Raw genomic sequence first — 25,505 nt, 5'->3', positions numbered from 1 at the left:
AAGACATTTCTCTCTCTCTCTCTCTCTCTCTCTCTCGTTCTCGCTCTTGCTCTCTCCCTCTACCTCTTTGTAATTCTTGCCTTTCAAATAAATAAATAGAGCCGGCGCCGCGGCTCAATAGGCTAATCCTCCGCCTAGCGGCGCCGGCACACCGGGTTCTAGTCCCGGTCGGGGCGCCGGATTCTGTCCCGGTTGCCCCTCTTCCAGGCCAGCCCTCTGCTGTGGCCAGGGAGTGCAGTGGAGGATGGCCCAGGTGCTTGGGCCCTGCACCCCATGGGAGACCAGGAAAAGCACCTGGCTCCTGGCTCCTGCCATCGGATCAGCGCGGTGCGCCGGCCGCAGCGCGCCGGCCGCGGCGGCCATTGGAGGGTGAACCAACGGCAAAGGAAGACCTTTCTCTCTGTCTCTCTCTCTCGCTGTCCACTCTGCCTGTCAAAAAAAATAAATAAATAAATAAAAAAAAAAGAAAAAAAAAGACAAATAAATAAATAAATAAATAAATCTTAAAAAAAGAACTAGGGTCGTATGGCTAATGTGGAGCAAAGTGTTAAGCAAAAAAATCGTAATGATGTAGGTGGAACCTGAAAATTGTTTACTGGTCTTGTAGAAATGAAATACTCTAGTGAACCAGAAACTTTCCAAGATGGATTCTCTCCCCTTTTCCTGCTGTGGTTTCCATAGTCCCACTAACTTATACTATTCTTTTCTTCATAACTGTGTTATGGTCCAAGGTATATAACAGAAGTGGAAGGAGACACAAACTTGGAAACCGAACTCCCTATAGGGAGTATAATGTACTTTTCGTGTTTCCTCATTTGTAGATTTTATAACGACAGTATTTAAGTTTTCACTTTACAAAAAGAAATCAAAGAGCTACACAGTTTATGAAATGGGGATACAGGACAAATGCATTTTTTTTTTTAATGACTCAGACTAAAATAATGAGCTGCTAACTTCTACTTCAGGGATTTTATTTACAGGAAGCTGTGCATCTCCCCCATTAACCTGAGATCCGCTAAGAACGAGCTTGCGTCTTTGACCTCACTCTGCTGAGTTTTCAGGATAACGTCTTCAAAGCATGCTTGAGCGATGATTGCGCTTCTTCCAAGCTGCCCAGAGAGCAACCCCTTCTGGAGGGAAAGACTACAACTCCCAGCATGCCTTGCGTCCTCCGGGACGAAGCAAGAGAGTCCCACCACCCCTCGTGCCCGATAGGGACTACAATTCCCACTTCACCCGGGAGCTCCGGAAACTTGTCAAACAGCACCTGTTGCCATAGCATCCGGGTCCAGGCCAGCCAATTCCAGCACCCTCCGCCGAGTGGAGGCGGGCCCTTCGCGGCTCTGACCAATCGGAGGTGTAGCTGTTTCGGCACGTGACCGGAGGAGGCGGGAACTCAGACCGGCGCCTTCTCCTTGCTCCTTGGGGTCGTGGCCTTGCTCCCGTGCAGCCCGGGAAGGGTCCCGGCACGTTGGCGCGCGTGTGCGCGGAGTTGTGAAGCGCTCGTGGTCCGTGCTGGATCCGTGCAGGAGCGGGGTCAGGAGCCATGGGCGGGACCGCCAGCACCCGCCGGGTCACCTTCGAGGCGGACGAGAATGAGAACATCACCGTGGTGAAGGGCATCCGGGTGAGTTCCGGCGGGCGGGCGGCCCACGGCTCGGACCCCTGCCCTGCGTTTCCTGGACCCGCTCTGCTGCCCGCTGCTCGGACCCCCAGCCAGGCCTTCCCTGCACCTCACCGGCCCGAAGCCGGCCTTGGGGAGGATGCGGGAGTTTGACTTCTCCGGGCGTTCGTGCAGAGGCCCTGGGCCGGGTGAGGGTACGGTGCGGGGCGGCCGCGGCGCGCCGGGTGCCCCGAGACCCTCCGCTGGCCTTGCCCTGCTCGGCGGTCGCGGGGGCTTCCTCGCTGCCCCTCGCCGCCCATGCCCCGTCTGTGCAGCGGGTCCGGTGTCACTCCCCTTGGCTCGGGGCCCGCAGCCCGCTTTCCCGCGGGCACAGGCTCCCTCCCCGGGTGCGCTGCCGCCGCCGGGCTCGCCTGCCTCGGCTTCCAGTCCTTGAGCGCGCTCCCACCGGGGCCACCCCTTGCCCTGGCTCGCGCCCCCGCCGCCCCCTCCGCTTCCCGTTCTCTCGGTCTCTGCGCTTTCCCGGGCGCTGCCTCTGTGACCTGTGGCTCCCGGGACTGGTGCCTGCCGGCCGGGCCCGGGCTGGGATAGGCCTGCGAGGTTTCAGAGCTCTGAGAGGTGGTAGCGAGTTCTCTTACGCCCTCTCCACGTACTTGGCGCCTGAACTCAAACTTGACTTTGCTCTAGGGAGTCAGCACACCAGCACTCACTTCACTTAACACGCTCTCCGCTGCAAGGACCAGCCTGCATCCGGGAAATAAAGCCATGTGGACTTCAGGGTGTCTTAAGATACTTTGTATTTTCCCTCCCCTGCTGTCCTGTCACACAACCAGTCTCAATGAATGTATTTACTGTTGTGTTACCGGGAAATAAAACTTACTAAATACGCACAGTGTTGAACTCTTTTTGGTCTGTGACCAAGGTTTCTTGATTCATTAACAACAGTGCTGCATTTTGCGATACAGCGTCTGAGGCTGCATTCTTGTGTTCTTGGTGGTTTAGTTGCTCCTCCTTGGAGTACAATAAAAAGGACTGGAAACTCTGAGTTTTATGCAGAGATTTAAAAAAAAAATCTTGCCTTTAGGCTGTGGGTGTTCCGCCTCTGAGGGTGAAAGAGGAAAGGCAGCACAAGATAAGTTTTAGGTGAGAAGATTTTAGTTAGGAAAATGTGTGTCACTCTAACACAGACACAGGGGGACAGCAGACAGAACTGGCGGGGAGTCAGCTCAGAGATGCCTAGCGAGTATGAAGATCGAGGAAGGTGGCAGTGGGGATGTGTATTCTCCTGAAATGGAAAGGTGCTCTAAAAATCTGCGTTTCAGAACTTGAAGAAGTATCTTTCTTGGATAGAAAACTTGACGAGTGCATTCTTCAGTTTTTTCTTTTTCCTTCTCCGATATTACGTCTTATGTTTGCTCCTTCAATTCGAGCTCACGCCATGCTCCTTGCAACCTCTCTGTGTTTTTTCATAGCACGCCCTTCACCTAGATGCCCTTACACTGTTTGCTGTGGCGTCAAGTGCTTCTGCTGCCGGGCGGGTTGGCGGTCTCTGCGCTTCCGGTTTCCTTATCTGTAAGAGGATGGGGCAGGATCTCAGATCTCTGGTAGTCTGAAATTCTGTGAGCCTCGTGCCACTGTCCGTGTCCTGTGGCCTTCCTCAGCGCCGTGCAGTTTCCTCTGGAAATGACACGCGGTGGAATCTGAGTACTGAGAGGTCACTCTGATTGCTTTGAAGTTATTGTCAGAAGGGTGCCAACGTACAGTTAAACAGCCCTCAGTTTAAATCTTGGGTCAGCTATTTATTAGCCCGTGACCTTGGACAAGGCACGTGTCTGATCATATTTGCTGTCCATAAAGGGGAACACGGTTGCTTCTGTCTTGTGCTGGAAAGATGAGGTACGTTCTTTGCTTCTGGCCCTCTTGTAGGTTTTATTAAAGGCTGCCATCGGCCAGCACTGAAGCTCACTGGGCTAATCCCCTGCCTGTGGCCCCAGCACCCTGGGTTCTAGTCCCGTTCGGGGCGCCAGATTCTGTCCTGGTTGCCCCTCTTCCAGTCCAGCTCTCTGCTGTGGCCCAGGAGTGCAGTGGAGGATGGCCCAAGTGCTTGGGTCCTGCACCCCATGGGAGACCAGGAGAAGCACCTGGCTCCTGGCTTCGGATGGGCAGGCCATAGCAGCCATTTGGGGCGGCGAACCAACGGAAAGGAAGACCTTTCTCTCTGTCTCTCCCTCTCACACTGTCTAAATCTGCCTGTCCAAAAAACAAAACAAAACAAAAATTACAAAAAGGCAGCCATCATTTCACAGGTAGAAGCCTGGGATTCTGTATTATAGTGGAAAGAGAATACCGTGAAGGAAAGCAGACTTGAGCTTGGATCCTAGCTCCGCCTCTCAGAAGCTGGGTGGCTCTGGACAAGGCACTTTTGATTGTAAATTTAGATTTTGGCACTTGTCTGGGGATTTGACATCATGTATGTGAGCATCTGACAGTGCCTTGTGGCTGTCAGGAGAACCGTTGAGGGAATGGCTACATTAACTCATGCAAACTTAGGTAAGACATGTGCGTGAGTGGACTGGGAAGTGAGTTGCTGGCTTCTGGCTGTCGCCTGCGTGCTTTTTGTCTAGGTATTTTGTAGGTTTTCTTTCTAGTTAATTTTTACGTCTTTCTTGGCTTGAAGCAGTGGCTAGTTTCCTTCTGAGGCGTGGGGAAGGGTAAGAAACAGCAGTCTCTGGATTTAACTCAAGTGTTTTTAGTCGGTTTCAGTGTGGGGCTGTTGAGGCCTGTTTCCCTTTTGAGTTGCAGGTGGATGAGCTGAACTTGACTGGCGCAAATCCTGCAAACCTGCCTAGTTGTCGAAGTCAGAGTGTACCAGCAGATCCTCAGGAGCGAGTCACTTGGAAAACCAGTTCTGTGTTCCATTCCCCTGTGCGGGGCAGTGATTTAATTTTTCATATTTCATAAAGAATGACATACTGAGCAACATAAGACTTTTGATAACTAGGCTGAGTATATTAATAGGTCTTGTTTTTGTGTATTTACAACTAGTAATCAAAGGACTTAACTGCAGTTTAAAGCTCCCTTTCACCTACATCGTGTTACTTTTGTGGTATTTATAGGTTTTTTTTTTCCCTTTATCATTAGTAATTGATAGTTTTTTTTTCTCTCCTCCTGTATTCTTACACCTGATTCCAACTTCAAATCTGAAGCTATTCGTATGGGTTGGATGAAAGGCCACCCTCTTGCCTTGCTCTCCTCCCCGAATCTAAAATAAATTTCTAGTGAAAGAAAGACCCGGCATTTCCATTACTCCTATTACATGTGCTTAATGGGATTTTTGTGAGCTCCCGCTGGGCCTGCTTGGAAAGTGTGCTTTTGACTCAGTCTTTCACAAGTTTATCTGAAACATCAAAGCTGTGAGTGAACTCTTCTAGAGCAAATGTCAACTTCAATGAGTATCATTTTCAAAGTAATATTTATCATGCTTTCCAGGCATAAACGAGGCCCTGCAGCCGGCCTTGAAGTTGCAAGCTGAAGTTCACAGGAGCCAGTTACAGCAGTACGGGTGCTAGTGTGGAACACAGCTCGGCTTCGGGACGTGTTGGCAGTTGAGAGCCCTTAAAGAAAGAGGCTACTTCATGTAGGCTACTCAAGAAGATTCTGGAGAGAGCATGTTGGCAGAGAGTATGAATTCAGTTACCCGTTGGGGGTGTCGCGGAATAGTAGATGATTTGTTCATTTCAACTTGGGATTCTGTGGATCTTTTGGGCCAGGTAGTAGGAAGCCTCCTGGGATTTCATAAAGCGAGAAGTTCATGGTTTCCGTTAGCGACAATGCAAAGAAACACAAGTGACAAATTATAAATCTAAGCCAGGAATTGCATTCCGTATTTGTATCTGAGAGTATAGCATTCCCTCCGACTCCCTGTGCCCTTAAAGTAGTTTTTGGAGCCTCTTTGTTAAAACGGTAGTTAAAGCAAACCAGTGCTGTCACGGAAGATGGCCTGGTGGTGCGAAAGGAAGTGGGTCAGCATTCGTGAATCAGTTTGGTAAAACACATCTGGAAGGAGATGAGAAAAGCTGTTACGGAGGCAGGGTCTCGTTGGTGTCTGTCCCCTCTTAGAGAAGGGCGACGGAAACCCTGTTCCTGGGAGCAGAGTGCTTTATCTGTGTCTGTCTCACTCAGTCTCCCGCTTCTGAACACATACTGGGCTCCGAGTTGGTGCGTGATGTGTTTTTGCTAATGTTGGATGAGACCAGACAAGGCGGGTGGGAAGCAAGGAGTGGGAAGCCTCTTGTCTGGAGTACACTGGTGTGGTGAGTAGTAGATTTATTCTTGGCAAGCTCTGTGTGCTTAAATTGGTCTCAGGAGCGACAGGGAAAAGGTGGAGTATGAGAGACAGCGGGCTGAGTGTTGCAGGCCTGGCTCTCCTGGTTGTTCCTTGTATTAGGGCAGAGATGGTTGCGTGGCTTTAGTTCATGACCTTTTAGACACTGTAAGCCGTGGACTGCGCAGAACCATGCACTATGCCAACGATTCTGCAGGGACGGCTGCGTCCATGGTGCTGTGGGTGTAGTTCCCAGTGTGTGTGTGTGTGTGTGTGTGTGTGGTGGGCATTTTCACCATTCTTTATTAATAGTTTCTGTAAGTGGCACTTACTTGATAGAATCCAGAGATGGCTGGAATGCATGTGTGGTAGGAACGGCTCAGTAAATACGAGAAGTGCCTGCTTGGGAAAGAGCTGTTTGCTGAAGAAGTTGCTCGCACAGAGGCCTGTGTTGTACCTGTGACCCTGCTACCCCTCTTTTGGGTCAGTTTTCATCACGAGAAAGAGTTTCACAGCCACAGAGTGTATGTGTAACCCAGGCCCAGCGTCTCGGAATCTCATCAGCTGCCTTGCAAGTGCATACTCCTGCTCCGACGTGAGGGGAGCGTGCAGGTCTGAACTTCGTACTGCAGCTGGGACGGCGTCCCAGAGAGCATTCGGTTCAGGTAGCAGTGGCGGCAGCACGACTGTCGCTGGGAACAGATGGGGACAGGGTGACAGAGCTTGGAGCCAGCAGAGTGGCCCCTGCAGGCCGCCACGGGTGTCTCTTTGGAAGGGCGTAAGGAAGCAGTTGTCAAAAGACTGTAAGAACAAAAGGAGGCTGGCACGCAGGCGGTCCCACATGCTTATCCATCCCAAGACCTGGCTGGGAAATGTTCTGCCTTGATGTCAGGATTTGATAGTAAGTTGCAACTTTTCAGAATTCAGAGACGCCACAGAAAGAAACAAGTAGCGGGTGGGTGGAAAGGCCTATTCTGCGATTCCCCCCAAGGAGCAGAGAGAGAATGGAGCTGCTTTGGATACCGTGCTGGCCGTGGCCGCAGGCCCAGCCCTGCTGCAGCCAGTGGGGAAGGAACCAAGATGAAATGAGAGTCAGCCACAGTCCTTGTGGCTGGAGCTGTAGGGGTGATATCTTGGCCAAGTATTTATGGAGCAAATTGTAGTTACAGCACAAACTGTAGTCCTTTTCATAACCTCGGGGGTGAATACTGTTCTCATTTTTTTTAAATGAGGAAGGTGAGGGCCCTGGAGGCTGCGTAGTCAATGCGATGCAAGGGCTTTGTGTAGTCGTTTTGAAAGCAGCAGTACATTGTAGCAAGGTAAGACTTTTGATGAGCAGATGTACTGGTATTTCCAAGCTGGGGGACCGGGGGCAGTGAGTTTGCCCTAGCAGTTGAGGTGCCGTTTGGGATGCCTACATCCCATATCAGAGTGCCCGGGTCCTAGTCCTTCACTCCAATTCCAGCTTCCTGCTCGTAGACACCCTGGGAGGCAGCGGGTGATGGCTCAAGTGCCTGGGGTCCTTGCCGCCCATGTAGGAGACCTGGATTGAATTCCTGGCTTCTTGCCTGGCCCTGCTCTAGCTATTGTGGCCATTTGGCTGGTGAAGCAGTAGATGGAATCTCTGTGTCTCCATCTCTCTCTACCTCTCCAATAAATAACTAAAAATGAAAGTTCTCATAAATTATGGGAGCATATGAACTGTAGATGATCAAGGAGAGTCTTTAAAAAAAAAGATGGCTTATCTCACATAGAGGAAATTTTATAGCTAACACTTGATTTTTAGCAAACACATTTGCTTTCTAATTAGGTGGAATATATTTTAGTGCCATTGTACTTATTTGACTTGGACCTCAAATGTAGAAATAGAAGTTAAAATGTAAAAATTTTATATATAAAAACCTTAAAAGCTGCCTTAGCTTTGTATGTTAGCTTATTCACATAGTTACATTGGCTATCTAATGGTATATATTGTATGTATGATAATATGTAATGTATATGTTATATAGCGTAATACACCGTATTAATGTATTATATATAGTGGAGCTGCTGTTGCAGAGCCGCAGGGTAAGCTGCCGCCTGGGACATCCGTATCCCGCATTGGAGCTCTGGCCCGAGTTCCAGCTGCTCTACTGCAGCCGCACTTCCTGCTAGGGTGCCTGGGAAGGCAGCAGAAGATGGCCCAAGTCTGGGTCCCTGCCAACCACATGGGAGACCCAGATGCAGTTCCAGTCCCCTGGCTTTGGCCTGACCCAGCCCTGCTATTGTGGCCCTTTGGAGAGTGAACCAGCCTATGGAAGCCCGCTCACTTGCTCTTTTTCTCTGTCTCACTTTGCCTTTCAAATAAATATTTTAAAATATGTATAGAACGTCGCATGTATAAATTAAATGAGCTTTACACATCAGTTAAAACAGCTTTAAGATTGTACTAGCGAAGGCTCATTTTACCTGCTAGTAAGTCAGGGACATGTTTTTGTCGCACGCAGGGGGACTGAAAGAGAGTAGTTTAATGCCGGAGAGCTTAGGCTGGCATTTGGGGCTGCCACTCTGGTTTCTGCACTGCCAGGAACTGGATGGTGCTCCTCAGGGGCTCTGTTTCTCACCTGTAAGACTGGGAGACTGGGCTCTATCTCCTGATTGTGGTTCAGCTTTGCAAATGAGCTTCAGCCATACCCCAGTGGCTACGGTCAGATGCTGCTGGCCCTGAGATCTTCACATAGAAATCACTTGATGCTCACTTCCCTTACTTCTGCTTGTCTTCCAAGTACGGACTCATGGGTTTTCCCTTCAAAGGGTACAGCTTCTGAGATGTGGTCTTTCTCTTCGCCTTGTAACCGCCACTCTGGTTTGGCTCTGAGACAGGAGTAACTGTTCAGGCACAGGCTGTTCACTGATGGATCCTTGGGGCTTTCATTAGCGCTGGGCTTAGTCAGCATGTGTTGAGTGGATGACTCATTAACATGTATCGGTCCTCAACAGTCTCCTGGAAAGACAAACATGGGAGGACAAAGACTCTCTCATTGGAGCACTTAGAGGCTTGTGCAAGGTGCAGTGGGCACAAGGAAGGGTAGCTGTAGGTAGGCACTGTTGGAATAGTCACTGAAGTCTTGCGGATGTATGAGCTGGGTCCTGAATGGAACTGGGAGAGAAAGCAGTGTAGGCATGTGTCAAAGCAAAGAGATGGCAACAAACCAGTTTAGCCACATGGGGATCAAACAGGGTATGGCATTTAATCTGAAATTGGAGAGTTAGACCATCCCGAAAATGATAAAGAAGTTGTGCATGCCGTTAAAAGTATTTTAGGCTTCCCTGTCATCGTAACCATTGAAGGATTTGAAGCCTGAGTTACCATGATCAGTTTTGTGTTTTGGGAGGAATATTTTAGGTACCATGAATTAGGGCGGGAGACATTGGATGGGACAGGAGATGAGGGATTCATTAAATATTTAGAAGTTGAGAAAGTTAGGCTGAGAAAATGAGGGAGAGAGAAGGGTTGAGGACAGGTACTGTGTCCTGATTAAGAAGCTGAGTGGAGGTGATATCATTAGTGAGGCAAGGAAAGCAGGAGGAAGAAGAGATTTTTGACAAACAGGAGTGTTGGACACGCTGGGTCTAAGGTGCTTGTGGCCTAAGGCAGGTGTAGGGAACATTTTTTCCTGCCAAGGGCCATTAGGATATTGAAAACATCATTTGCAGGCCACACAAAATGATCAAATTAAAAGTTAGCCTGGTATAGACTTGCTGAATTTTGAATCCTGCTTGCGGTTGCCTTGGCAGAGCTAGTCCCCATAATGTCTTCTACGGCCCCCAGGCTGGCATTCCCCACCCGCGATCTGAGGGAAGGTGTCCACTGGGCAGTTCAGTTTGCGTCCCTGACTTTGAGGTCTTGGGCTGGAGATCAGGGGATTTAGAGTTTATGAAAAATCACTGCGGCCGGCTGGGCTTCCTTTTCCTGCCCTAATGTCGAGGGAGTGGTAGTCTCTGTCTCACTGGCATGTTAAGGGTTTTATAGTGAAGTGCTTGGCTCAGTGTTGTGCCTGACCCACAGCAAGTCCTCGGTGGATGTTAGCCATTTGGAATCCTCAATAGTTTTTCAGTGGGTTCTTGCCTGGATTACCACTGTAGGTTTTCAAAAAAAAGAACAACTTTATTGTGGAGTAGTCTGCGTGCCGCGAAGTTCACCTGCTCCTTTTTTTAAGTGTACCATTAACAAATTTAATAAGTTAAACGTGTTATGCAGCCATCACTAAAACCCAGTTTCAGTTTCATTACCTCAGCAAGATCTCTCATGTCCCTTTATAGAGTTAATTCTGATTCCAGCCCTAGCACTGTGTAACCACTTGTCTACTCTGTCTCAATAAAGTTATCTCTTCTGGACTTCTGTATGAAGAGAATCATATGTAGCCTTTTGCTGGTGGCTTCTTTTGCTTAGCTTAATGATTTTCAGATCCAGCCATGCTGTAGCATACTTGTGTATCAGAATTCCCTTCTCCTGTTACTCAATTGTATTCTGTTATATGGATACATAATGTTTGTCCATTAGACAGACATTTGTTTGTTTCCACTCCTGCTAATATGAATAATGCCGCTATGAGCATTGCGGCGAAAGTCTTTGTGTAGACATATGCTTAATAGCTCCTTAATCGATCCTTGGGCCTCCTTCAGGGGTCTGACTTCTGTTCTCGTCTCTCTCCAATCTGCTCCCTGCACTGCAGCCAACGTGAACTTCCCGAAATGCAAATTCTGGAGTATGTCATTTCTCTGCCTAAGATCCTTAAATAGTGCCCAGTTGCCCTGGGGATCAAGTTCAAGTTCTTTAAATTGAAGAGTTCACTGTGAGTCTTTGAAATCGGAACTCTCTGCCTGCTCTCTTCAGGAGGCCTCCTCTGTGGTTCTTTTGTTCCTTCGCCGTGGTTTCATTCATTTATTTAACCATTCATTGTCAACCAGGGTTAGATTATTGCATTCTGGGAATATGGTTGCAGGACAGTCATATCCTGGCTTTCAACAGCATCAGCTGAAAGTCCTATGAAGACAATGAGAAAGGAGGTGATGGTAACCGTGGGGCTGCTGACTCTAGTCTGCAGGCCTGAGGGTTCCCCAGGGCTTCCCTTAGTTGCCAGCTTCTTTCTTGATGTCTTTGCTTGGATGTCTAATGGAAGCAAACCCCTTCTCCTACCTTCACCTAATGTTCCTCATCCTGAACCCTCTTATCCCATCCCTGTCTTCCTAACTTACCTCTTTCCCTTATAAGTGGTTCCATTCCTGGGCCTCCCCCTGCCCCACGCTCAGCCTGGCTAGCTGCACTGCCCACTGTGCCCTCCGTCTACTCCATCCCAGGCCCACTCAAGCAGCGCCCTTCATGTCATCTTTAAATGCCCAGTGGTTGTCTGCTTATTCCACTACGTGTCAAGCAGCTTGATGGTTTTGAATTCTCCCAAGTCTGGGCTACTTCCTGATACACACTTGGTGCATAATAAAATATACTGAAAGAGCAATTGTATGTGGTTAGTTTTGAACTGGAGGGAGGGCTGGGAGAGGAAGGAGCGCTGTTTTCTTTGGGATTGGAGGGAAAGAAGGTGCTAAGTCCTGTTAATGCAGAACAGCTTACATTTTCTCGGAGGTTACACTCCAGTGTAAAACGAGAAGTTATTATAATGAGAAGTTAGTGCATTAGAAAAGTAGTATGGTGGGGTGCATCCTGAAATCTGACAGCCGTCCTTCCTTGCTACTTAGAGACAGCCTAATTTCTTCAGGCCATTCGTTACACATATCGATATGGATGACCAACTTACATGGATGTTATTGCACTGTTTTTTTTTCTTGTTCCTTCATAATTGATTTCATTTTGATGTTGCTTTTTCAGCTCTCGGAAAATGTGATTGATCGAATGAAGGAATCCTCTCCATCTGGTTCCAGGTCTCAGCGGCATTCTGGTGTTTACGGAGCCTCAGGTACTGCAGAATTTTAATTTTTGAGTTTTAAGTGGAAAGAGGAGGAAAAAAAAAGCGCACTCATTAGTCATGTTCTCCTGCACTTCTGCCTTTGTTATTTGGGTATTCAGCTTTCTGTAGGGAGCACTGGGAATCAGTATCAGGGCTGATTTTCGAATGTTGTGTGCTAACAATCAATCAACGTTCAAATAGTCTTTGGAGACTTTGATTTTTCATCCCATTCGTGAACCCTCTCCTTGGCTTTGGAAAGTTATTTCATGTTTTGTTGTGTTTGTGTGTGTGTAAAATTGATTGTTTATGAGATATTGGAGATTTAGGGGTAGATATTTGTAAAATACTTTGGACTTAGAACATACTGGCTTACTGTTTGCAAATTGTAAATTAGTTCAAGTAAATTTATTTTCTAATAATTTCCCCTAAGTCTGTGAAAGATTTAGTTTGTCAGAACCAATCTTAGTTATTGGTAGAAAAAAATGATGTTAACTGACACCTACAGCGTCAGCTTATCCGTAGGTCCTGCTGGGTAGGAAAGAGATGGGAGACTTCATACAGTTCCCATGCCTTTCGCCTCTCCTGCTCCACCCCTCGACTCATCCAACAAATACTGAGCACCTGCTGTGTCCAGCACTGCTCTTGACACTGCCCGTCTGACTGATAGGTGCACTGTGTGCTGTGGAATGGCAACGAGACAATAATGGGTGATTGATTTTGGACTGAGTGAGGTTCTCCTGTACTTGTTGGTTAGAAGGGGAGATCTGGCTGTGATAGTAAAGGTGAGGGAGATGAGATGCCGCCCCAGCTCATTCCCTGGGGCAGCTGTGATTTCTCCTCAGGAGTCATGAAGTCGGTCAGCCGCATTGAGCGTTAGATACAAGGGCTTCTCAGGTAACACTTGGAAAGCGCACATTTTCGAAAAAACTATGGATTTCAAACTTTTTGCACCAAAATACACTTTTTTTTTTTGACAGGCAGAGTGGATAGTGAGAGAGAGAGAGACAGAAAGAAAGGTCTTCCTTTTGCCGTTGGTTCACCCTCCAATGGCCGCCACGGCCGGTGCGCTGCGGCCAGCGCACCGCGCTGATCGAAGGCAGGAGCCAGGTGCTTCTCCTGGTCTCCCATGGGGTGCAGGGCCCAAGCACTTGGGCCATCCTCCACTGGCCTCCCTGGCCACAGCAGAAAGTTGGCCTGGAAGAGGGGCTACCGGGAAAGAATCCGGCGCCCTGACCGGGACTAGAACCCGGTGTGCCGGCGCCGCAAGGTGGAGGATTAGCCTAGTGAGCCGCGGCGCCGGCCCCCAAAATACACTTTTAATTCTGTTTTCTCATGGACTTTTTGAAGTGTCCTCAAGTAGTTACAGCGGAGGGTCCCAAGGTGAATAAAAGTTCTTGCCCTTTATGAAGCTTCCTGCTTACTAAGACTGTTGAAAGAGGTTTGTGGTTAATTCACACTAGATAGGAAGTGAACCTCTCTCTCCTTGCCAGAAGCTGTTTTTTTTTTTTTTTTTCCTAAAGATTTATTCATTTGAAAGTGTTGAGAGAGAGTGAGACCTCTCCCTCCCACCTCCTCCATCCCCCCCATCCCCAAGTCCACTGGTTCACTCTCCAGACGGCTGCAATGGCTGGAGCTGAAGCCAGGATCCAGGAGCTTCCTCTGGGTCTCCCACATGGGTGCAGGGCCGCAATGGCTGGAGCTGAAGCCAGGATCCAGGAGCTTCCTCTGGGTCTCCCACATGGGTGCAGGGGACCAAGCACTCGAGCCATCCTCTGCTTCCCTCCTAAACGCACTAGCAGGGAGCTGAATCAGAAGTGGAGCAGCAGGGACTTGAACTGGTGCCCACGTGGGATGCTTGGCCCTGCGGGCAGCGGCTTCACCCGCCTCACCAGCCTCACCACAGTGCTGGCCCCTGGAAGCTGTCGGCTGCTGTGCCACACTCTTGGCTTTCCTTCCAGTTTGCTTGCAGTCCTTCGTCTGCCTCCTTTGCTGGTTCCCGCTAAGTGATCTTGTCCAAGCACATGGCTTTGAAATCATTGTCCAGCTGCCTGTGACCCCCATGGTATCACTAGCCCCAACCTTTCCCCAGAACTCCCGGCTTTGATAGACAGCTGCCTACTTGAAATCCCCACGTGGAGATTAACATCTCCCAAACAGACCTTCGTGTTCTCGCCCAGACTTCCTTCTCCTCTCCGTCTTTCCCAGGATGTGGCACAGGGAATCAAGCCCCAAACCTGGGATTCGCCCTTGTTTCCTTTGTCGCCTTAGTTAGGCTCTCGCATCTCTGAAGCATGTCTGAAGTGTTCCTTTCGGGTCCGTCACTGCTGTGCCTGCAGTGCAGAAAGCTGTTGTCTCAAAACCGCACCTGCTGTGGGAGCGTCTCAACTGGCCCCGACTTGCACTCCTGTCCCCGATGCTGCACTGCGCCTATGGAAGACCCTGTCGTCTTTGGAGAAAGGTGGATGTCCCATTGACTTCCTGTCACATCGCTGTGATGGCTCTCCACCCATGGTTTCTAGGATGTAACTGAAATAGCTCCCTTAGCCCCTGAGACACCGGGTGGCTGGTCCCTGTCTGCTGCCTCTCCAGCATCGGCTCATCTCATCACCTTCTCCACTCTTCCCCTCCTTAGCCACTGTGACCGTTATCTTTGCAGAAGGCAAGCTCCAGGGACCCTGTCCCTTGTCCGTACTCAGCTGAGCCTCCTGCTCCCAGGATGGTGCCTGCTTCCTAGTGAGTGCTTATTAGTAAGTGTTGGTTTAGTTAGCTTAGAACAGACTCCAATATCCACTTTAAAAGTAGCCACTTTTGCTCTTCTGGAATAGAATTCTATAAATTTAATTTAGGTGAAATTTATCGACTGTTTGCTTCACAGATAATTAGGATATGTATTTTGATAGGACAGAAATAGAAAGATATCTCAAACAGTTTAGAGGTTTTGTGTATATAAAACTAAATATGTAGAATAGGAGAAAGGCAAAAACAGTATAAAAGAAACCTAGATGCTAATGAGATTAAATGTGGTAAGTAAATTGGTGTGAGAATACCTTTTGATACAAGTATCTTTAAAATTGGAATTTGTTCTAAAATATGGTTTCCAGGTAGGTTTTTATGTGTGCTAAGTTATAGAGGATGATAATGAGGAAATAGTATAGGTAACAGTTCAGTAATATTTATTATGCATTATATATTCTGGTGAATTCTTTATGTAGCTCAGCTCATTTAGCCCTCAGAGCCCTTTGAGGAAAGGGCTGTTATCAACCCATGTTGCATAGAAGGAACTAGAGACTTGAGGTGATGATGAATTATTACACAGCTGGAGTTGCATTCAAGTCTGTCTGGCTCCAAAGCAAATGCTGCCAGCCACTCTGTTTTATTGTCGCTGGAATGAGGCCTTGCTTCATTCGTAGAAAGGATGTGGCTGAAGTTAGTTGGAGGGAGGGAGCTGGCTTTTACTGGTGTTCTCTTTGAGCTCAGGAACCAGCCTTCCATCTGTAAGTAAGAACCAAGGACATTGGTTCTTGTGGCTGTTTCTCACGTTAGCTCTCATTCAACAGTGAGTTGAAGGAGAGCGAATGTTTTCCTTCTTGTGTTGGTTTCTTACACTGCTACTTTGAGGTGAGAGGCTTTTTGTGAATGGCCGTCACAGTGATGGCCTGCAGGGCAGGATACTGATGTCATGAGAAGCTCAGGTTCCACTTCCCATTCTAGGTTTGATGTGCTGACTGGTGAACTCTTTGCAATACGCCCAGCCGAGGCCAGCCTGGACACTAAAAGCTCTTAGGAGGTCACTTGCATGTTGTTGGTCAGGCTAGAGTTGTCCTCTCTACACGATAGCCACCATCTGGCCAGTAGAAGTGAATCCCAGCTCTTCACTTGCACTAGCCATGTTTCTTGTCAGTAACTGTGCGAGGCTGATGACTGCCATACTGGACCGTGCAGAGATGGCACACGTCTGTCACTGCAGAAGGTCCCACTGCACAGCTGTAGTTAAGAGTACACCAATGCTTGGCACGGCGAGCGCTGCTGGTGTGGCTGAGGGTGTAGAGCCTGGAAGCTGTGCGTGTGTGTGCGTGCATATGTGTGTGTGTGTGTGTGTGCATGCACGTGACCTGTTTCCTGCCCCTTCCATATCCCAACCACGCGGGCATTATCGGTTAGTGGAAACTTCAGGGAACATTCCCCCGCAGTCTGTTATCTTTCCCTCAGTCTTTGGCACAGCTTCCTGACCTGTTCTGGGTGTGCTGCAGGTTCTGACTGCCTAGACTCGAGCTCACTCTAATTACCTGTGTGGCGCCATGAGCCTTGCAAGTACTTTTCTTCCTGATTGCACTGTCGTGTGGAAAAGACTTGGCAAGGCTAACAGGACAGGCTCTTGCATACAACATGATTTCCTCTGCCGACCTCACCCAAGAAAAGCGCTAAGATTTGACACATGCGTTCGAAATGAGCTTGCCTTTAGGTGAAGAACGCAATTAGACTATGATTGTATAAATTAACAATGATTTGTTCTTCTTGGAACTAAAAAAATATGTTGATAAAAGTTGAAAGCCTTGAAATTTATGTTCTCTTTGAGTTGTCTCATTTAGAGGTTTTAGTTAGTACTCAATAGATTTCTTATGATTTATAATTTAGATGTGCAGTGAAATAATTTTTCCATCCTACAAAAATGCATTGATGAAAATGTCACCAGCCTTTTCTACATTTTTCAGTGTCAAGTAAATTATATATTAAATATGAGTTGAATGTTTAATATTTATTAAAATGCTTTCTTCCTCATAGGGCTCTTATTCATACCAGCCCTAGGCTACTCATATGTGTGAATATAGGGTAATGTGTTTGAGGGGGCTGCAAGCCCCAGGATTGCTATATACAAGAACTAAGTTTTGTCACATGCATTTTTTTCTTAAGATGCATTTATTTATTTGAAAGGCAGAGTGACAGCGAGGAAGAGACAGAGAGAGATAGATCCTCCATCTGCTCGATTACTCCTCAAACGGCTACATTGGTCAGGACTGGGCCAAGCCAAGGCCAGAAGCCTGGAACTCCATCCAGGTCTCCCACGTGGGTGGTAGGAGCCCAAGCACTTGGGGCATCTTCCGCTGCTTTCGCAGGTGCATTAGCAGGGAGCTGGATCAGAAGCAGAGCAGCCAGGACTCAAAGCTGTGCTCATATGGGAAGCTGGTGTCACAGGTGGCAGCTTAGTCCTCTGTGCTACATCGCCAGCCCCACGTATATGGCTTTTAGAATGGAGTTTATAGTGTAAGAAGAGGAGTTGCTCCAGTGGCTTCCTTGAGACTGTTTTTTTGCCAAACCTTGAACCTGATCAATGACTCGTTGCCGTAAGTATTTGCATGTAAAGCTCCTTGGGCAAAATAATACTGAGTGTGACACACAGCAGATTGTAATGCCACTGTAATAAATGAATGTGCTGTGAAGAACTTAACTGTGTCCTCGCTACCTCACATTCTTTGCTGCATTATCTCAATTATGTCAGGTCTGCTTTTCAGCAGGTAAGTTCTTAGGCTGCCATAAGGCGATGCCATCACACGTGGTTAGAAACCTAGCTTTTCATTAATGTCTTGCATCTTTTGATTTAAGAAAAAACCAATGTTGGGTATTGATTTTTTTTTTTCCTTTCCATCCTGATCTTTTGGTTTTTCTGTCTTTAGGTGAGGTCAGACCTCTCGTGTTAGCCTGTTCCTGTTGCTGAAGGAATTGTGTCCTCAAATCAATATGAAAAACCCAGACAGGAAATTATATTAGGAGGCTATTTGTTGTTTTCCTAAGCCACTAGCAACCAGGTGGAAATGATGAATCTGGAAAAAAAGACAAATGGGCTCACTTTTATTATTATCCCTCCAGCGCAAGTTTCTCTGAAAATTTCTTGTCATTGTGAAAAATAAGAAAGATTTGCCAATTTGTGTTAAGTATATCACTGAGATCACTAAGTATCTGGCAGCCTTACAAATTGCGGGAAACCAATTCGAGCAGGAAATAGCACAGCCCAGAGTAAACCGCCAGTTTGGGGAAACAGACGCATCTATATGTTCCATGTATTTTTCTCCCAGAACCTGGCCCTCCTCATTATTTTTAAGCGGCTCTCTAAGGCTCATTTAGACATAGTAACGCTGTGGGCAGAGTTGAGAGTAAACAAGCTGTGCCCGTGCCTCTGGCTGGGTGGCTGGGGGCGTGAGACGGGGAGGCAGTGGCAGCATCCAGGTTTCCAGCTTTTTTTTGTTTGTTTGTTTTTTGTTTGTTTGTTTGTTTTTGACTGGCAGAGTGGACAGTGAGAGAGAGAGAGAGAAAGGTCTTCCTTTTCCTTTGGTTCACCCCCCAATGGCTGCTGCGGCCGGCGCACTGCGCTGATCCGAAGCCAGGAGCCAGGTGCTTCTCCTGGTCTCCCATGGGGTGCAGGGCCCAAGGACTTGGGCCATCCTCCACTGCGCTCCTGGGCCACAGAAGAGAGCTGGCCTGGAAGAGGGGCAACCAGGACAGAATCTGGCGCCCTGACCGGGACTAGAACCTGGTGTGCCGGCTCCGCAGGCAGAGGATTAGCCTAGTGAGCTGCGGCACCGGCCAAGCTTTCCAACTTTCAACGCATGAAACTGTCCATGCCAGTGTCTCAACTCTGTACTTTCTTGGAGTATATGTTGTAATGGATCATTTGCCTGATAGAAAGAAATGTCTGCACCATGACATCAAAGGTACCACTTGTAATTGTCTAGCCAGTGGATTCTGTACAGCCCACATATGCTGGATGATCAGGAACTCATGTTGTTAGTTCTGTCAGTCAGCCGGTATTGGTCTGGTAGCCATCTCTTCTACACATGTGTTTTACTTATTTATTTTTTGTTTATTTGAGACAGGGAGGGAGGCAGGAAGAAGATAGGGAGGAGAGAGAGAGAGAGAGAGAGAGAGAGAGAGAGAGAGAGAACGCGAGCGAGCTCATCTGTTGGTTCATTCTTCAAACACTCACCACAGCTGGGGCTGGGCCAGGCTGAAGCCAGGAGCCGATCACGTAGACTGGTTTCCCACATGGGTGCAGGGACCCAACTACTTGTGCTGCCTCCCTGGGTGTGCATTAGCAGGATGCTGGAATTGGGAGGGGAGCTGGGACGTGAACCCAAGGCACTCCAGCGTGGGATGTAGACATCCCGAAGTGCATCTTAACTTCTGTACGAGACAGCCCTCCCGGGCAGTGACTGATGGCTTCAAGGAGCTATCAGTTTGTTCAGAGCATGTTTAACAGCATAGTGCACTGAGTCTGGATTATTACCCTTTTTCTGCTCTGTTAATATTTCTGAGGGAGTGCGTGGTAGAATTTCAGAGGTCTGGAGAGTGCCACTGGAGCTGGGCAGGCAGAGGTGGAAGTGGACTGGAGCCACACCCTCAGAGTAGGAGGGCGGGCAGGGTGTTGGTGCAGAAGGCAGTGCTGCAGGGCCAGTGCACATGCCGGGTTAGTTCAGAGAAAGGTTTTAGGTAAGTCTAGTAGGTGCGTAGGTTGGGGAAGTGAAGGGTTCATTTTTTTTAAGGACTTATATATTTATTTATATATTTATATATTTATTTGAATATTTATATATTTATTTGAAAGTCAGAGTTACAGAGAGGGAGACACAGGGAGAGAGAGTTTTTCCATTCCCTCCCTAGATGGGCTCAGTGGCCAGGAATGAGACAGACTGAAGCCAAGGAGCTAGGGCTTCTTCCAGATCTCCCACATGGGTGGCAGGGGTCCAAGCACTTGGGCCATCTTCTGCTACTTTTCCCAGTCCATTAACAGGGAGCTGGATCAGATGTGGAGCATCTGAGACAAGAAGCGGTTCCCGGCCGCAGCTCACTAGGCTAATCCTCCGCCTTACGGCGCCGGCACACCGGGTTCTAGTCCCGGTCGGGGCGCCGGATTCTGTCCCGGTTGCCCCTCTTCCAGGCCAGCTCTCTGCTGTGGCCAGGGAGTGCAGTGGAGGATGGCCCATGTCCTTGGGCCCTGCACCCCATGGGAGACCAGGAGAAGCACCTGGCTCCTGGCTTCGGATCAGCGTGGTGTGCCGGCCGCAGCTCGCCGGCTGCGGCGGCCATTGGAGGGTGAACCAACGGCAAAGGAAGACCTTTCTCTCTCTCTCTCTCTCTCTCTCTCACTGTACACTCTGCCTGTCAAAAAAAAAAAAAAAAAAAAGCAGTTCCCGTCTGGTGCTTTACCTGTTGTGCCATGACGCTAGCCCCTAGGGGTTTAATTTTACCCTGTAAGACCTAGGTGGCTACTGAGCAGTTGCATCTGATTTTAGGATGCAAGGTTAGAAAGTTGCATTAATTGCTCCTTCAGATATACCTTGATATTAATAACCTTTTCATGGCTAGAAAGGAAGTGCTGATCTTCTCAATGATAAATTTATGTTCAACAAGGGCATCTGAATGCTAAGGATATTTTCCACTATGGTACTAAATAGAGCTGTTTGCATTTTCAGTGAAAAGAATAAGCAGCTCATAAACATCTTATTTATCCTAAACTGATCCTTTAGCAAAATAGCAACCACAACTTCAGCCAAAGTTGCTCTCAGTATTTGAGGCACCGTGGTGGTGTAGGACATACTAGATGACTGCTGGGCAGGCAAGTGGAATCATGCAGGTGGGCTCTTCAAAGCGTGATGTAGAGGATGAGTGGAAGCCAGAGATGGTCTGGGGGGAAGTGGCAAAGGCAGAGCAGGCCTTGGGGGGACTTGGTGATCAAGGCTGCGGGGCTGGGTAGCGGCAGTCCTGGCCCAGGCTCAGTCCCTTGCCCTTGGTCCAAGGCACTTCCCTCTGTGCCACTGGATCCATCACTCTCAGTGCTGTATTGCTTTGTTTTAGAGAAACCAAAAATGTAAACTGGCTTCATTTCAAAGTCGAGAGGAGGACCTCCAAAACCTTCTTGCTGTGTAACAACTCAGTGACAATATAGTGTATTTTTCATGGCATTATGGGATGGCCAGCCGGGAGTCAAGGAGAAGAGGGTGCCCCAGGAGAGGAAGGAATTCTGGGGAGAGAAGCTTTGTGGGTTCTGAAATGTCAGTAGTCACACCTTCCAGTGTTTTCTGTGTCTAGAAACTTCTGCCATCGCCTTCCTCTGCAGGGATTAACCTGTGGCCTTGGCTGCCTCCTGTGAAATCCGCAGTGGCCCCTGCCCTTGCAGCCCTGTAGCTTACTTTACCTTACCTTGCTTCAAGATGGGCCAGCCATTCCCTACTTGTGCCTAAGTGAGAGACAAAGCAGCAGCTAGTTTGGTGCCTTGTAAAATGTCGACTATGACAGAACTCCGTTAGCTGGAAGCTAGCACGGGCGTTGCCCTAGTGGCTTCAGTGACGGTGGGGATAAAGAGAGAAGCCATGTTAATGAAACTTGCCATTTCATTTCAGGGTGAGTCGTGGGTTATCAGATTGTACTTTCTCGTAGAACACTTGTTACTGGGCATAGCAATCAGGTAAATTATGGATATCACCAATAATATGTATTACAAACCTGAAGATAAAACAACTATAAAGTTTACCTCTTATCCTTATGCTTCAAGATTTATGAGGTGAAATAGCTGACACTGGTTATGTGAGTGGGTCTAATGGAATATAAAACTAGGATGTACAGTGCGCGGAACTACTATTTTTGATTTAAACTTAATACAACAGTAAAACAGACAGTTGACAATTTTTGCTTTTCTTGGAATGTAGCTTAACTTTGAGGGCATCATCTGGATGGCCCGTACCTCTTCAGTCGCCCAAGGGAATTTCAAGTGTGTGTTTTTCCTGTTGCAAGCAGAGGTGTTCAGAATCAATCCAGTGACTTTTTGCAGGTGTCAACCAAACAGTAGCTTATTGTTGATGACGATGCTATTTCTCCTTGTAATTTTTTTTTTTTTTTAAGTCAGGCTTGACCGGGCTTCCCTACACTGTTTCTTGTCTCTGGTTTATTCAGAGGTACTGATACAATGTACCTTATTAGGCCAACATAGTGCTACCGGGATACAATAAATGGTTTTCCTGTCCCCCTTTTAAACTTGGGGTGCCCCAGGGCTACTTGCCACTGTTGACAGCCATCTAGGTACTTGCAGTTCCCTGAAAAGCCTTGAGAACCCATGTGGATCATTATAGTAAGGATCTTCAACTTTTGTACAGAATTGCCATGGCGTCTTAAGACATTCTGTTTCTGCAAGCCCCTGGTTCCCCTGAATGAGTGGTTAATTGAAATACGGGTTTTAATTAGCCAGCATCAAATGACTGGAGCTTGAAATTGCTGTCAGTTACAAGGTAGTAATGATAACTGGCTTGTTACTGTAGAGATAGGAGGTGGTTGGGATGTCTTACAGGTTGTGTGGCTGTGAGGTGCACAGCCGCTGCTGGAAGCCAGCCTATCTGTCCTCACCCCGTTGGAGGGACTGCTTTCCTCCTGTGCGGTGTGTTGAGTGCTGTACCTCGGCCCCTGGCTTCAAGAGCCTCTCTTCTTTCTTTTCATGTTTGCTGGTCCACCCCCGTTGTTGCTGTAGTGCTACATTGAGGGGAAGCCACAGACCTTGCTGTGTATTTGATGAGCAGCCGTGGAGCCTTTACTCAGCATTTTCCTTTTCTGTATTTCAAGTTTTACAACTTCTCCCACCCCTGGTGTCTGTGCCCTGATCTGGCCATCGTCCTCTCTCTCCTGCCTTGCTCTAACCATCTCTTGCTCGGGGTCCCTGCCTTCAGCCTTACATTTGCCGACCTATTCTCACTGCAGTCCTAGTACTCTTTGCAAAGTGGGAAGCCAGTCATGTCATTCCTGTGTTGAGAATGCTGCTCCTCCACCTGCTGCCTCTCCTGTTCCTGCCCTCCCCTGCCCCATCCCACCTGCTTGTTGTCTGGCCAACTCCTTCTCATTGCTCAGACCCCGTCTGGAAAACACCCCACTCCCTGCCTGGGCTGGGTGCCCCTGCTCTGTGTACCCACAGTGCATGCTGCACTGCTCCGATCAGAGCTTTCTCACAGTCCCTGAGTTGCGCATTGATAGGCAAAGTGGGACTGAAGACTGTCTTAGAGACTTGAAGAGGTTTCTCTTCCTTCAAGAGCTGTTTCCCCAGCCTCTCCGTGTGGACTTCCAAAATTGATAACCTTTTTTTTTTTTTGTAAGATTTTATTCATTTATTTGAGAGGTAGAGTTACAGAGAGAGGGAGAGGCACAGAGAAAGGTCCTCCATCTTCTGGTTCACTCCCCAAATGGCTGCAACAGCCGGAGCTGTGCCAATCCAAAGCTAAGAGCTAGGTGCTTCTTCCGGGTCTCCCACATGGCTGCAGGGACCCAAGCACGCGGACCATCTTCCACTGCTTTCCCAGGTGCATTAGCAGGGAGCTGGATCAGAAGAGGAGCAGCTGGGACACGAACTAGCGCCCATATGGGATGCATGCAGTTAGATTCTTAGCCCACTGCACCACAGTGCTGACCCCTGATAATCCTTTTGACTTCCGCATTTCTTGTATCATTAATACTACTGAGCACTGACCTGTGTTATAGTATAGATTTCATTGTCTGTAAGTCTTTGTTTCCTTGTCTGTTCTTCCAGCTGGGTTATGAAACTTTGGGAGAACAGAGTTTTCGATGCTGATCTGCTGTCCCAGTAGGCACAGCGACTGAAGGAGCTGAAGGAGATCTGCTTGTGGAATCTGATTCGTGTCAGTGCCCACCGCAGCTGGAGACAAGCAAGGAGAGAGCCATTTCTCTTAGATGGGTTCCCATGGGCCTGGGTGTGAGGATGTGCGTGAGGTGACAGGATGGTGCCCTTAACGCTGTTTGCTAGTTTCAGGTCTCAACCCTAGTGGACCCAAGGAAGCCTGATTGTGAGAGGCACTTTCTTGGCCACTACCTTGGGGAAGGGATGAGTGTGCAGAGGGGTGGTAGGGTAGAGAAGAGGCCGTGAGGTTTCTGGGTTGGAGACATTGTGTGCAAATCCATGTCTCACCCCCAGTTATTAATTTAGTTTAAAAAGGAAATATCCATGTGGTCTTGCTGAGGTTTAGGGATAGCTGAAGCAAGTTGGCCTTTCCTCTTCCTGAGTTCTTCTGCTCTCAGTCCTGTATCCTTCCTGCTTTGCTTTGCTTTGCTTTGCTTTTCTTGTCTTGTCTTGTCTTGTCTTGTCTTGTCTTGTCTTGTCTTTTTTTACAGGCAGAGTGGACAGTGAGAGAGAGAGACAGAGAGAAAGGTCTTCCTTTATGCAGTTGGTTCACCCTCCAATGGCTGCCATGGCCGGCGTGCTGCGGCCAGCGCATCGCGCAGATCCGATGGCAGGAGCCAGGTGCTTCCTCTTGGTCTCCCATGCGGGTGCAGGGCCCAAGCACTTGGGCCACCCTCCACTGCACTCCCGGGCCATAGCAGAGAGCTGGCCTGGAAGAGGGGCAACCGGGACAGAATCCGATGCCCTGACCGGGACTAGAACCCAGTGTGCTGGCACCGCAGGCGAATTATTAGCCTATTGAGCTGCGCCACCAGCCCTTCCTGCTTTTCTTCTCCACTGGGTGACGTGAATGTGACTTTAGTCTTTTGCCTGTGGAAAAAATTTTTTTTCTTTTGTTAAAGATTTATTTATTTGAAGGGCAGAGTAACAGAAAGAGAGAGGGAGAGGGGGAGAGAGAGAGAGAGAGAGGAAGAGAGAGATCAGTCTTCTGTCTGCTGGTTCCTTCCTCAGTGGCTGCAGTGAATTGACTGAAGCCAGGAGCCAGAAGTTTCTTCCTGGTCTCCCACGTGGGTGTAGGGCCCCAAGCACTTGGACCATCCTCTGCTGCTTTCCCAGGTGCATTATTAGGGAGCTGGATCGGAAGTGGAGCAGGCAGGACTTGAACTGGCGCCCAGATGGGATGCTGGTGTTGTAGGACGTGGCTTAATCTGCTGCGCCACAATGCTGGCCCCATGCCCCTGGAAGTTTGAAGTGCGGCTGGTTAAGGCCGTCTGGGCCTAGGGCTCCAAAGCCCTGCTCCCTCCTACCATAGGACCGCCTGCTTCCTTCCTGTTGTCCTCACTGTTGTGTCCTGTGCAGCCGCCCTCATGTTCATCTCAGCTTCTGACTTCCTGAAAGGGTGGCTTTCTGCCCTCTAACACTTCCCCAGCCCCTGGATGAGCTCTTGGCAGCCTGGGGCTCTGTGTCTGGACCAGACTGTTTCATTTGTCTTCTGGTAGGAGTTGCAAGGAAGACTCACTGCCGAGTCTCCCGGACCAGGGTGGGGAGGCCTGGGCTTCTTCACCTTAGTTTTTTCTTCATCTTAGCTTTCTCTAAGACAAGAAGCTCTAAGGATTTGGCTTTGCCCTTATGGGCTTTTACTCAGTGCTTTCCGTTTTCACCTCATCCCTTGTGCTACAGACACAATGACACGTACATCAGATTGGATTTGCTCTGCATTTTGTTTGACATGGAATTCATTTTTATGTGGTTAGTATGCTCTTGATACAACGGTCATCTTGTGACTTTAAAAAGTAAGGTGAAATATTGATTGCTGTGAGCCATTTTGAAGGGGGGGCTGAGGAATGATGGGAAATGATGGGAATGATAGGAAAATCAGGTGCTATAATCAGGATAGGTTTGACTTAAATAAAAAAAAAATAGTAGAACAGAGTTTAAGTTCCACAACCA

At 48.4% G+C, this 25,505-nt stretch overlaps 1 protein-coding gene across 10 annotated transcripts in view; it reads left to right on the top strand.

Annotated features, from left to right (window-relative positions):
- Window positions 1–1,398: 1,398 nt before the first annotated feature.
- CHCHD3 (coiled-coil-helix-coiled-coil-helix domain containing 3) overlaps window positions 1,399–25,505 on the top strand; it is a 280,912-nt gene continuing 256,805 nt past the window's right edge. For all 10 annotated transcript variants that reach the window (XR_016231068.1, XR_016231067.1, XR_016231066.1 and 7 more), the window contains exons 1-2: window positions 1,399–1,627; window positions 11,812–11,899. Coding sequence is in view for 7 of the 10 variants with exons in the window: in XM_089328628.1 (XP_089184754.1) it covers window positions 1,547–1,627; window positions 11,812–11,899 (169 nt within the window). In the remaining 3 variants the exon portion in view is untranslated. The remainder of the gene's footprint in view (window positions 1,628–11,811; window positions 11,900–25,505) is intronic.

This window comes from Oryctolagus cuniculus, chromosome 3 (assembly GCF_051225735.1).
Source record: "Oryctolagus cuniculus isolate XC-2025 breed Fujian yellow rabbit chromosome 3, ASM5122573v1, whole genome shotgun sequence".
Classification (NCBI taxonomy): domain Eukaryota; kingdom Metazoa; phylum Chordata; class Mammalia; order Lagomorpha; family Leporidae; genus Oryctolagus; species Oryctolagus cuniculus.
The sequence above is the reverse complement of the archived record's forward strand: the minus strand, read 5'-3'. Positions and strand labels throughout refer to the sequence as shown.